The sequence below is a fragment of the Periplaneta americana genome, chromosome 16, assembly GCF_040183065.1.
Source record: "Periplaneta americana isolate PAMFEO1 chromosome 16, P.americana_PAMFEO1_priV1, whole genome shotgun sequence".
NCBI classification, from domain to species: Eukaryota; Metazoa; Arthropoda; class Insecta; order Blattodea; family Blattidae; genus Periplaneta; species Periplaneta americana.
In genome coordinates this window covers 55,102,137-55,116,894 of record NC_091132.1, presented here as the reverse complement: position 1 = coordinate 55,116,894, position 14,758 = coordinate 55,102,137, and the positions used below count along the sequence as shown (strand labels likewise).

At 35.8% G+C, this 14,758-nt stretch overlaps 1 protein-coding gene across 2 annotated transcripts in view; it reads right to left on the bottom strand.

The window, feature by feature from the left end:
* LOC138716289 (uncharacterized) overlaps nt 1–14,758 on the bottom strand; it is a 325,120-nt gene that overhangs the window by 293,665 nt on the left and 16,697 nt on the right. For both annotated transcript variants that reach the window (XM_069849220.1, XM_069849221.1), the window contains exon 2: nt 9,526–9,972. In XM_069849220.1, coding sequence (XP_069705321.1) covers nt 9,526–9,639 — 114 coding nt within the window. In that variant the 5' untranslated portion in view covers nt 9,640–9,972. The remainder of the gene's footprint in view (nt 1–9,525; nt 9,973–14,758) is intronic.

Genomic DNA, 14,758 nt, shown 5'->3' with positions numbered 1-14,758 from the left:
CGAAGTACTGTCATGTTATAGCGCAGATATTCACGGAGGATTGCATCTCAACTACTGTCTTCAAGTAATAAGCTCGGCTGTTTCTTAATGAAACTTCAAAAGTTAATCTTGCAATTAGTATGGGCAACCCATTTTATATTATGTGTTATCTGTTGTGGAGATCTATATTTGTACGGAGTTGAAGGAGAAATTTCGATATAAACTCATTAACAGTCCCTTGTCAACTTACAAACCTCAGATAACTGATTAGTAAAATACTAAACAATGGAAGTTATATCCACGCATTGACGAAAAAGTAAGAGGTTTTGTTGCCGTTAAATATGTAAAAAAAAAAAACATTAAATTAAATTACTAATAACTAAAATCCAGATCATTCAAACTAATTAACTAACAGGCTAACCAAACAACTGACTAACCGAATAATCAACCAACCGACGAACTGATATAGGCCTACCAACCAACCAAACGACTGACAGACTAACCAACCTACCAATCGACTGACAGCCAAACCAACCAAACGACTGACAGGCCAACCAGTCAAATTACTAACAGACTAACCAATCAACTGACTAACCAACCGTCTGACCAACCAACCATCTGACAGACTAACCAATCAAACAACTGATAGACTAAAAAACGAATAACCAACCGACTGACAGACTTACAAACCGACTGATAGACTAACCAACCGACTGACAGACTAACAAACCGATTGACAGACTAACCAACCGACTGACAGACTAACAAACCGACTGATAGACTAACCAACCGACTGACAGACTAACAAACCGATTAATAGACTAACCAACCGACTGACAGACTAACAAACCGATTGATAGACTAACCAACCGACTGACAGGACAACCAACTAACCGAATCGACTGACAGGCAACCAACCAAATGACTAACAGACTAACCAACCGTCTGACAGACTAACCAATCAACAGACTAACAAACAAGCCAATAAATCAACCGATTAACCAAGTGACGGGTCAACCAACCAACCGACCGACAGACCAACTAACCAACCAACCAAATGACCAATCAATCAACCGACTAACCAAACAACTGACAGGCCAACCAACCAAACGACTGACTAACCAACCGACAACTAATCAACCGAATGCGGCAGTCGCACTCAATGCGTAGGGTTTTAATATCTTCCGGCGTTCCTGTGCTGGTGAGTTTCTGTCGTGCTTCTTAACTCCCCGTCATGTGGTAGCCATTAGCTTACATCCATTTTCAGCTTCTCCTTTAAAAGATTCTGAAATTCCTTCAGTGGAACGACAAAACTCGGAGCGAGACAAGTGACCAACACACTTGGAGCTCACATATTTAGTTTTCTCAGTCACAAACTTCCTTGCAAGGGCATGTTTTCGCGTACCTTTCAAATTTTTCTTCTTTCATTTTCCCCATTGATATTCACTCATTTCGACTGTCGTAGTATCTATTTAATCCTTAAATCTTTCCTTACTTCACCTACATTAAATATCAGGAATAAAATAGGTTTCACACAATCCAAGGCATTTAAAAAAAACCTGTCAATATTTTTAAGTAGCAAGCATCGTTACAAAGGACCACTTTAAACCCCTACCATCATCCTTAATTTGAACTGTGTTCTCGCAGTTTTCCTTTGTAAGATCCATAGCAATTTCCTGAGTTGAACCAAAGAATAGCAAAGTCTGCTTGTCCTACTCTTATAATTATGACTTCGAGATCAGTAGTACTTAATTCACGGAAAACATGCGAAATTGATGCAACACAGAAACAGGTACAGTGAAGTGAATTTTCTTCTAACTTTACGAAAGCACAATACACTGAAAATATCAGAAATATGGGCGGAATATTGAACCATGTATCTGTAAGAATCTACGACGATTTACATTGCAAAGAAAAGGCTTCGAAAAGAATTTAAAAAAAAAAAAAGGACATTCAACAGAACTGAGTGACAAATTTGCATACAATCGAACACGTACACAAGAAGTTCGCCTAAAATGTAGTAAGCTTTCTAAAAATTTATTGTCCTTCCTTACGGCTTCCGAGAACCAGTCGTCCAATATAGCTTATAACTGTTACGTCATCAGCTTACGGAATGTCATTACTAAACATCTTAAAATACTCAACAAAGAAATCAACCATGTTTTAATACTGGTAGATGTAAAGTAGCTGCAGCAGTAGTAGTGACAGTAGTAGGTAATAGTAGTAGTTTTTCATATTGAAGGTATACCGATAAGCTATCACAATTTGACTATAATTATGTGTGTGTTCCGCCTTTGCTTATCATACAATTAAATGGAGATTTATTAGTTTCTCCATTTAATTGTATGATAAGCAAAGGCGGAACACACACACATAAATAGTAGTAGTGTCTACCGCTGTGGAGTAACGGTTAGCATGCCTGAGTCCACTCCTGTGGAATAACGGTCAGCGCGTCTGGCCGCGAAACCAGGTGGCCCGGGTTCGAATCCCGGTCGGGACAAGTTACCTGGTTGAGGTTATTTCCGGGGTTTTCCCTCAACCCAATACGAGCAAATGCTGGGTAACTTTCGGTGCTGGACCCCGGACTCATTTCACCGGCATTATCACCTTCATATCATTCAGACGCTAAATAACCTAGATGTTGATACAGCGTCGTAAAATAACCCAATAAAAAAAGCATGCCTGACCATGAAACGAACAACGGGCCCAGATTCAAATACTGGTTGGGACAAGTTACTTGGTTTGGATTTTTTCGAGGTTTTCCACCTCGAAAAATTGAAGCAGAATTGCTAGCTAACTTTTGGCGTTGGACCTCAGACCCATTTCGTCTTCCTTCATTTCAACTTCATCTATCATCTTTCAATATTTTAAGGGTTCAGAGCCATAGTGGACCAAGTGCAATTTATTAAAAGCAGAGAGAGCAAGAGTTAAAGTTAAGTGATTACCATAATTTAATGAAGATTGACATAACATTTACTTTTAATGTGCATATTTTAGATTATTTTCTATAGGGTAAATTAGGGTCTGTCCGACAGTCGGACATGTTGGACACTTTGTACTTTAACGTGTTACCTCGCCACTTGTGGGCACCACATTCTGCTAGAAGTCAATGACGGAAGTAGCTCCACTCGTGGCTACTTCCGTCATTGACTTCTAGCAGCTCCACTCGTGGCTACTTCCGTCATTGACTTCTAGCAGAATGTGGTGCTCACAAGTGGCGAGGTAACACGTTAAAGTACCCATACAAAGTGTCCAACATGCCCGACTGTCCAACAGACCCTAATTTACCCTATGTTTCATTAAATTATGGTGTTCATTTAATTTTAATCCTAGTTTTCTATGTTTTAATATATGACGCTTGGCCCACTATGGCTTTGAACCCTTCATTTTCAGGCCTACCGAAGATGCAACAGATCTGTCTGAGAGACTGCATAAGTCCGAGGGAGACGGAGAAGTGTCTGACCTGGTGCTGTGTAGCCGAATCGACAGATGGCACCATAGTTGATCACGATACCTACAGTAATGCAATATTCGGGCCAATATAAGACGCAACAGGATGTAGTAACGTGATTTGTGAACAGATGATATCGATCTGAGGCTACAAATTTCCAGGAAGATGAAGAGACATTCTTAGTTGATCTAGGAGTTGTAACTGAATCAATAGATGATGCTAAGCAATGAATCACGATACGTACAGGAAATAGGTCCTGAGGACTTCAACAATCGGATGATAAAATAGCGACACAATAACCTTTAGGCTGCGTTGCATGCATTCGGCCCTCCTCAGTAAGAAAAAGTAGTAGTAGCTCCGGTGTAATTTGTGGCACTAATATGCAGTAGTATTGATAAAAGCAGTACCAATAGCAACAATAGCTATGAGTGACAGGTTTCATTTTCTTTGCCTTCCCTGGTAATGAGTCGAAACATAACATAAAGCTCAAATTTAAATACGTTCATTCATGCATCATGTAGGATTCAGTAACGAAAGTGATTCTCTTTAAAAATGTGCATTAGTCAATGTTATAAAAAATTTATTGTTCATGTACAGTAGTGGCAAAAAAATCGGACCGACCCTTGTAGCTGATTTCAGAGCTTTGTTCACTCCAGAGCACGATAGACTGGTAACTAAGAGTTTCGTGGTTCGAATCCTGCCTGGGAAGGAAACTTTTTTTTGTTCCTTATTCAAATTTATTCCCAATACTTTTCGATTGCAGCGATAGTTTACTACTTGATTAGCTTATTATTCCCAGAACATGAATTTTACAAACAATCGAAAAGTATTGGGAATAAATTTGAATAAGGAACAAAAAAAAGTTTCCTTCCCAGGCAGGATTCGAACCACGAAAGTCTTAGTTACCAGTCTATCGTGCTCTGGAGTGATTAAGGCTCTGAAATCAGCTACAAGGGTCGGTCCGGTTTTTTGCCACTAATGTACATCAATTTTTTATTTGTTTTTTTCTTACATATGGAAAACTCAGCTAAATCTGAAGTAGAGGTAATTCCACAGCAGTATTGAATGATTTTACTGCGCCTTTGCAATAGCGTGACGTGAATGTAAGATTTGAAAGACTGTCGAGAATTGACATGTCTTCTGTAATATTAAACGAAAAAAAAATTGCAAATTTTTTTGTACCTCTGGCTTTCAATACAGTGAAACATCGGAAGTTTGGTGTCTTTTTTTCTATATGATATGATAATAAGATATGATATACACTAAGTCATTCGAAAAGTAATGACAACATAGTTACTGTTTCACACCAAATTTATTTAGGTTACTTTTGACATTACATACTTCTAATATAGTCTCCTGCCATGTCAACAATACGTAGCCAAATTCTAGAAAGACGACGGACTCCATCTGCAGCAGCATTTCTGGATATCTCTCTCACTTATCAATCTAAAATTCTTCGGATATCAACTCTTGATTGAAAGCTAATGCCTCGCTTCCACGCAACTTTCAATAATTCGATATGGTAGGACTTCTCTCTCACAGGCTTCTTGTAATGCCCTAAGCACTGAGTTTCATTTTTTTCTCTTGCAACTTGGATTTTTATGAAGCACCTTTGTTTGTACCTTTAGGGCTGTATTGTTTACTACAAAGCAGAAACAGCCACTTTATTTACGATATATGGTTACTTCGAGACTTTCAATATTGCAAATTTATGAAACAATCGCTGCTTTGTTACGTAGTACAAGATTTCAATGGTCACCGCTAGGAGCACTGATTTACAGCATTATTGCCATGATTTATCGAATGCCCTGGTATTTCGTCTCAGCATTTCTTACATGTAATATTGGACCTCACATTTTCACATATATAGTGCCCAATTAACAAATAATTACAAATAACACTTTTTTGCACTACACTTTATTACAACTATCATAATCCCACTAGTTATCTCCCCTCTTGCTCCTCAGTCCATCGTCTATTTAATATATATCCTACCTTTCTTTTACTATTCATTATTTATTCACTAGTTCATATAAACCTTACTGTTTATACCAGTTCACTTTTATAGCCGATTCGTTATTCAATTCGCTATTTGCTTTAACAACTTATTTTTACCATCAACTAATTCCTACTAGTCACATCTTCGTTACTCTGTCTTGATATTAATGTAATTCAGTACCACTAGACAATTACTACTACTCTTTTCTTGATCCTTTACTAGTTCATTAATATTGGACACTCATTACTCTAAAAATACTATTCACTATTTTTTTTTCTAGTCATGTTTTTGTCCTAGTAAACAAGTCGTTATCAGCATTGATCTCTACCTATTTCACTGTCCTCTACCCCTCTTCGCAGCTTGCACTTTATTTACTCGCTTGTCTTCCTTATCGCTATTAAATCTCGTTTTTCCCCAACCATATTTTTCACCACTTTTCGTTACCCACATCGGCTCACTTAACTTTTGACATAATTCCTCAAATTTTTTTACCATCATGCTTCTAAAATGTTCAATATCCCCAGCAGACGCTGGAATATACTTCAAAAAGACTTTAGTACTATTACAACGAAAATGCTACCTTTATCTAGACCAGACCTGCAGAACTGTAGCTCCTCAGAGCGACTGCCTTCGTACCCCTTCTACTCCACCCACCTTTTCTACCAGTCTGGTCATAGCTTTCTAGTTGCGCTCGGCTATATCAGCATTCATTCTCGTGGCGGCAGGTACACAATACGCTATCAAGAATTACAAATGAACAGATAATAAAATCCTTAGGAATATACCTTTGAAAAGTAAGAGGAAAACGAATGAGGGAAGTAAATAAGTTAAAAGACATGTAAAATAAATTTTAAAATTTATGTGTGGACATAATGTAAGAAGGTCTACCTATGTATATATATAAATTGTATGTTGATAAGTGAGTGATAGCTGTATGACCGGAGGTCAATGCTGTCATTCAACATTGTAACGCACTGCAGCCAAATAAATAAATAGATAAATAGATAAATAGATAAATAGATAAATAGATAAATAGATAAATAGATAAATAGATAAATAGATAAATAGATAAATAGATAAATAAATAAATAAATAAATAAATAAATAAATAAATAAATAAATAAATAAATAAATAAATAAATAAATAACCAATACGCGTACTGCAGTTTGAAGAGAACTGGAACATGCAAAATCTAAACCCGTGAAGAAATATTACTTCGAAAGGAAATGGGAATATGACTATTTTGTTGTTGAAGAAGACGAAAGAATTGCTTGTTTATTGTGTCCCATCCAATTTATTTCTACTCGTCATTTCAATATTAAACGACATTTCAACAACGATTTAACAACGGTTTTGAACTATCGTTTAATAATATTACAGGAAGGTATTTCACAACTAATACAAAAAACACGAAATTAATCTGAAAGTAAGATCAAATTAATGTATAAGAGTCATTATTAAACAAACATGATACAGTACGACGACCCCGAATATGACAATTCATCGCAAATATTGTTATCTCTGTACTAGCGTGCTTGTTCGCAGACTACAAAGTTCAGGGTTAGGATACTGTTGAGGAAACAGTTTTTTTTTTTTTTTGTAAATTAAATATGCAGGTTAATTTCTTTTTCCATTATCCTATTTCACTGCACGATTTATAAATATCCATCCCCTATTAATAAATGAACAATTTTCATCTCATCTTTTCAAATGCCTTTCGGGTTACGACAATTGACGTAAAATGAATTTCAGCAACTGTCAAAGCGATCTCGTGTCTACAACTGCTTTGGAGCATTCAGCAAGAACAATGCGTTGATTCTGGAATTTAGAAAATACAGGCAGGCCATTTTTTTCTGGAACTATACATAATACAAGTGATAAATGTATAGGCCATTCGTTAGCTCGTGAAACCTACCTGCGCGTGAGGAGAAAAAAGTGGACTAGGAAACTTCCCTCCGTCGTTAGCTTCCACTTGCAGCTAGCTAGCTCACTTACACCCACCAAAAGATTCTTACTATAAGCTACGGCGCACGAATGCATTTTGTTTCATGGGGCAACGTATGATCCTTACTGCGCTCAGAAACGTCACATTTGAAGAGTTCTGCACAATACGCAACGGTCTTTGACAAACCTGTGATACATCCAGATAGGCAAATTATTGTTATATATCAATAATTATTTTATAGTTTCAGTCTACAACTTGTCAAATAATATAGAAGCAATTTTCTATTATTTCACATTACACTAATATTTTCGATTTTTTTAAAAATCATCTTCAGATGGACAGACATAAATTAACATAGGTGAAATATAGTATTTCACTTTGCCCTCACCTTATTCACCTGATATTGCGCCCTCAGATTTTCACCTTTTCCGCTCTCTATCGAACAACCTTCAAGGAACTTTCTTGCCGGATGATAACACGCTCAGAACATGGCTTGACGACTTCTTTAACTTAAAACCACGCGATTTCTACAGGCGTGGAATCGAAAAATTACTCCAGCGTTGGCAGACTGTTGTAATAACAAAATTTAATCTTCTTCAACTTGGTGAGGTTGCCAAAGACTATTGATACTCTACAACTATATAAAACTCTAGTTAGGAGTAAGCTAGAGTATGCTTCTGTAATATGGTCACCTCAGTTCCAGTCCCATCAGATGCAAATAGAAAGGATACAGAAAAGATTTTTACGTTATTTATATTTTAAAAAAGGTCACGTGGCGTCTTATGAAAAGCAAATGTCATTTAATCAGTTACTTTTTTAATTTAATTGTAAAACTTTAAAATCTAGACGATTAATAAATAGTCAAATTTTACTCTATAAGACTGTTAACGGTATACTGAATAACTGTGATTTTTCTTAAATTCCTACAGTTTAATGTAAAAAGAACAGAATTACGTCAAAGGCAATCTTTTGTTATTCCAATTCCTAGAACTGTTTTCTTCAAGAACTCTCCATTGTTTGTTATATGTAATACTTACAACTCTCTGTCTTTAAACTGTGATTCTCAGTTGGATTTCAGTTTAACAGTTAAAAGATTTCATACAATAGGCCTATTAAAAAGAATTGTATTTCCTTAGATATTTAAATTATGAATAAGTGTATTATAGTTTTTAAATAATTCTGCATTATTATATTGACATTTGGCACTATATTAACTGCAATATTATATTCTGGCATCTATTACCGGTATGTATTTTCTTTCTTTCGTTTGTGTTGTTTGTTTTGTTTTTTCTTATTATGTATTTTGTATATTAATCAATGTAAGCCACCTATAATTGGAAGCTTGCTTCTGTTTGTGGTGCATTTAAATAAAACAAAAGACAAAGCATGTTAAACAGTAACATTTAAGACGACATTAAAAATGTATTACAAGAAATTTGTTTACAATAAACTAAAATTTACAGTACATAATATTTCACATAATGAAAATTTGCAGTAAAATAAAAATAAAAAATGCAAATAAAAAACATAATGAGAGAATTAAACTGTAATTTGAACTGAAATACAAGTGTCGCCGTAGAATATATTGTTGATGATTAACTTGTCTTATGTGTATCTGATGTGTTTAATAAATTTATGAAAAAACGCTACGGAATTATGCACCAAACTAATACAGTACGTTCTTCACTGCATATTAAGGTTTACCTGGAAGAGCAAACTGCCCAATATGTGAATTCAAATGGAATAGTTTCGAAAATAATACATAATTAATACTTAATATTCAACTAATTCAAAATAACATTTTTTTTTCCTTAAGAGAACAATTGCTTCCTTAAGTTAGGAGTTTCAGTAGTTACATAATGATGAAATACCAATTTCGTACAGAAAAAGCATCGTTTCAAATTTTTTGCTTATGTTCTACATTCCTGGTGGTGGCTAGCGGCCGCTTGGAGCGCTATCATCGTTCTGCATGCAAGTCGACAATCGACATAGGACAGTCGACACAGAGTGGTATACTGCGGCTATACGTAACGTTATCAATCATTCTGTGGAGCGAAAACTTTTGTACGTATTCATGATGGATATTGCTGAAAGAAAAATGCGAATTCTGGTAAAAACAAAACAATGTATGTACGAAAAATATCACTTACCCTGTACATCTGTGCATCAGTTGATGAAGTGGAGTTGGATATGCAGATGACATGGCCCAGAAGAATGACACCCACTATACATCGGAGATACCAGGCACTCCCGTGCAGATTCATTTCGCACTTGTGGTAATCCTACACTGTCCCAGTTCAGTCTCAATAGCCCAACATCTGAGAGTCTGTAGTTGCTATCACAGAATAGAACAGCGTGGAGGCATCTGATGGGAAGTAAAAAAATAATTCCATTCACGCTAACATCTTCAGAAACGTCAGAACCAGTTTCCTTGGACTGCAGAGAAGATTGAAGTCTTAGATACGGTGTTTGGCTTTCACGAGTAATCCATTTTACTGTTCTGCTTTGCTCCCACCAGGGGGTCCACACTTCTTCCACGTTTGAAGGCTCTTAAATTCTGTTTGACAGGTGAACTGGTGTGTTAATTCATTTATAGCCTGGTAAGGAATGAAAACAACTTTGTTGAAATATCAAACATCATCAACACTTAATCCTAATAGCTAACCCTTATTTTCACTTGTAATTCATTTTTTCTTTTCTTTATTTCCTTACATTTACCACAATGCCGTAAAGCAATTTTAAGTTTTAAAAATTGGTGATTATGTTGAAAAAAATTAAAAATTATTTTCGGATAAAGTAACTTTTTCCGTGTTAGGCTAAGAAATTACCAATATCGCTTCATAATATTCGAGTAATATTTATAGAATACATCGAGAAGCTGGAAATTGCATAACTTTAAAAAAGTCAAGGCTGGTTCACAATAAACCGGGAACGGAAACGACAACAGGAACGAGAACGGAAATAATGTTAAAATAAATGTATTTAAATGTGAGCATTCACAATAGTTAATTGTGAATATTCACATTTAAATACATTTATTTTAACAATATTTCCGCTCTCGTTCTCGTTGTCGTTTCCGTTCCCGGTTTATTGTGAACCAGCCTTCAGACTAATAATGAATTCAGGGGGTTTCCGTAAGGGTATTTCCCTCCCCGCGTGCCAGGATATCCACTTCTGAGGTTTCAGACTTTTTGTAACTAGATATGACTTTTCAGTAACTAAAATAAATTCTATTATGTAGATTTTCAGGTAGGCCCTAGCTGTTTCCTTGAAAGTTGGTGGTCTCTCGGCCGATCTTGACTGGTTCGAAATTAAATCGTCTAAATTTTCAGTCTTGCTTGTTACAGTTACGAAGTCAGGAGTACTGTGGTTCAGTGTTAGTTTAGTTTAGCAAACACTAAAATATTAATAGCATATAGGCCTACAGTAAATATAAATAGTTAAGTGTACGATAGCAAAACAAGAGATATTGTTTATTTTCTTAAAACGGAAAGGTTAATACCTATATTAAAATGTAATAGTATTTAAAATAAATATAAAAGAATGAAGGCTCTATTTCATTAATTGACCCCATTTTTCTAATTTTTTTTTTACATAGACTGTATAAGTTGTTACATTTACAATCAGACCTCATGCTTAATTGGTGGAGGGGTGACTACATAAATTCTTATAGCAAAGATAGCAGAGCAGGTTTAGTATTGCTAAGATTGAGGGCATGGAAGGATAATAAAATTGTCACCTAAGAAGGAGACCGCGTCTGTCCATTATGTGTGGAAAAGGATTCTTGGACATACATTTTAGCCCATTGTGAAAAAGGGAACATATCCGGAAAAAATAGAAAATACAAACTAAAGACTGGATTGTTCCTCTTGAAGGCGAGACAGCTTAGATTCTTAGAATATCAGCTGTCGAAGTTTATGATGCGAACTGACGAAGGGATAATGCTAAGTACTGAAATATAAACTTTTATGCCTGTGTGTATGTTAGGTTAGGATATATAATGTGTGAAGAGTCCACTGCAAGAAGGGGGAATGTCGTAAATTTGTGAAAATTGAGTTGAAGGTTCAGTACTATAGATCAAAGGAAGTAGAATTTAATACACTTTATTGCTCGACCATGCCGAAATGTAGTAATTATACACCTGGTAGCAGAACTTTAATGCATGTCATTAAAGTACACCTACTCATTAAAGGTCAGGTCTTTCAGCCAATGACGACTCAGGTTACAACTGTTCAGCCAATGACAGGTCAGCTTTCTACCGTTATAAAACCGCAAGTATCGATTATTCTCGGATATGCAATCGAAAGAGAATTAGCGAAAAGTCACGGAGGCTGGAAATCCAATACTGTCGCAGAAGGTTATGTTCTGTTACTATAATAATTAGCGTTAATTGTAAATAATATTCAAATAAATTCAATTCGTCATCTCTTTTTTCAATGTCTAATTTTATTTCAATGTTATCTCTGTAGGTTCTTATGGCCTAGCAAGGTCAATGTGCACATCTGTTCCTCGGAAAAAATCAATACTTTCGCGCCTGCGCACATCTCACAACATACGGGAAATTGCTCCAGGTCAGATACAATAAAATTAATAATATCAAGTTAGAAATATGTTCGAGCATAAAAAGTCGTATGAAACTCGCCTATAATGGTAAATAAGAAGCTCGTATGAAAATTATGAAACTCGCTTGCGCTCGTTTCATAAATATCCATACTCACGTCTTAATTACCTTCATTATAGGCTCGTTGCATAATGTACTATTGTTGCACTGCAAGAAAGATGACAGTTCCAAATCTACATCGTGTTGAAGAATTGGTATAGCCTACCACACAAAGAGTGGTAATGTCAAAGTTTAAATTGCATTTCCTGCAAAATGCAATACATTCGATATTTTCCCTTTTTTGCAGTGGACTCGTCATATGTTTTGCTTGTACTATTTTCATACCAATTTGTTTCTTTGTTTGTTTTGTTTTGTTTTTTTTTTTTTTTTTTTTGGTGAGGTTGGATGTAATCACAGGTGAGGGATGTGAAACCTACAAAGTAGAACTTGTTTTGTAAAGCACGTATTATCAAAAGACGCGTACATTGGATTTAAAAGCAAATTCTGATAGTGTAGTACATCTGTATCTATAATATTGCTGAATAAATCCATTTTAAACTACTACGTAAGATCTGAATCATTCAATGGTTGAGTTGTTTGGACTTTTTCTATCGCTAATTTAAAAAAAAAAATTGTAACACAACGTTTCGATGAGTGGATCTCTCTTCGTCGTCAGGTGAAACCTACTGTGGGGATCGTTACAAATAGCTAGCCTGTTTGGCTGATCGACGACCGTCATGCTAGCTGTTTGTAACGATCCCCACAGTAGGTTTTCACCTGACGACGAAGAGAGATCCACTCTTCGAAACGTTGTGTTACAATTTTTTTTTAATTAGACTAGATGGCATTTCGGAAGGCGGTCAGCTGCTATATGCTCCGTAGCATTTCTGGTATGTGACGTCACAAGCTTGTACAGTAGAACCAATCGGAATCAGTCTGTAACAAGTACTTCCCGAGTTCGTATGTTCACGTGTGAGTGTTTCAATACATTGAATAAGTAAAACTAACATTTAGTGTGTGCGCGTGTGTGTGTGTTAGATAAATAAATGGAAGAATAGAATGTATAAAGACAAATATTGCACAGGCAGGTGCGGAAAATAGTATTTAAGGTGTATAATTATTTTAAAAACGTTGACGAGCAGAACGCTGCCGGCCATCTTTATGCTGGCTCCAACGTTGCCAACGCGAAAGAAACGACTGCAGAAGCATGTGGTGTGGGATTGAGAACCGTGCAAAGAATATTGTTAGTGAAGGAAAGAGGGTTTGTTTGATGTCATGCTTACAGTAATCAACGGCTGAAGTCATTATTGTCTTTTGTCTCTCCTGCGCTATTTGTATTGCACATGCGCGTGAAGTACGATGTGGCAATGCTGTTCGCTGCCTTGCCCTCTCTATCTGTCTCTCTCGACGCAAACGCTAGCAGACAACCGCCTTCCGAATTGCCGTCGACTCTAGCAATAGAAAAAGTCCAAACAACTCAACCATTGCTTTCCCCCACTTCATTCAGATCACTAATCTGAATCATTGTTTCTTTTGCTGTCGGTTCCACGTACCCCTCCCAGTATAGTATAAAGCCCCCCTTCCGGGAGTAAAGATCTGAATTCAATACTGATTCGGATGTTTAGAAATCCTTCTAATAGTTCCCACTTGCCCGCTTGTTACAGGGGCAATCACGATGTCATGGACTAAATGTAGTCGTTCACACAGAAGTAACTCATACATTACAGGACCCAACAACACTAACCAACTCAGCTATGAATGAACGGAGCGTGGGCATCGACCTGAACTACAGTATATCCTTTCACAACTGCTTGAGTATCCGCCAAGCGATAACAATGTTAACGTTTTATTACAGGTTAACTCACTTTTTATGGCCGCCCAATCACTTGTCAACAGCAATAACTGCTTGCAGTTTGATAAGAATGAAAGAGGAGAGAGACGAAGTCGTTCATAAGGAAAGTTAAGCAGTCTGATATTTTGTACAACTTGCAAAGCGAATAAAACATTTGTTATTGAAAGAAGGAAATTAAACTGAAGACAAGAGTACGATAGAGACTCATTCAATGTAGAGAAGGGTTCTCAAATTTAGTTCGTTCTTGCATTCCAATCCTGTTAGAAAAGCCATTTTCAAACTATTTCTACACAGGGTACACTGAACGAAGAGTTCAAATTCAGACACAGCATCTATTTTAAGAAGACATTATGATCTAAAACAAAATATTAAGACTGAATTTGAAAATTCTAATAATTGTGTTATTTTCTCAAACAGTGCAATAATCAAGAAGATATTAAAAACTACAAAAGATAATAAATCTTTTCTAATTGCTTTTCAGGATATACTGTAACTAGGATGACTTTATAGTAATATAACTTACATTTATCTATTAATTCAACTGTTTCCTTATTCATCCACTTATTTAATTGTTTCCTTTCTAATTCACTAAAATATTAATTCATTTTCAAATTTATTTCTTTGTTTTTTCACTCATTTCCATATTTATTAATTTCCTTTTCTATTAATTTTTATATATATTTATTTGTTTTCGTATTTACTTCTTTGTTTTCTCATACACTTATTTATGAAATGACATAAGATGAAGTGAAGATAAGGTGAAATGAGGCGAGATGAAGTGATATGGCAAAATAAGACGAAATTAGGTGAGAAGTGAAATTAAGGTAAAAAGATAAGAGTTCAAGTGAAGATAACGTGAAATGAGAAAAGAAGTGAATATAAAGTGAAATGAAATGAGATGAAGTGAAGATAAAGTGAAATAAGTTGAAGT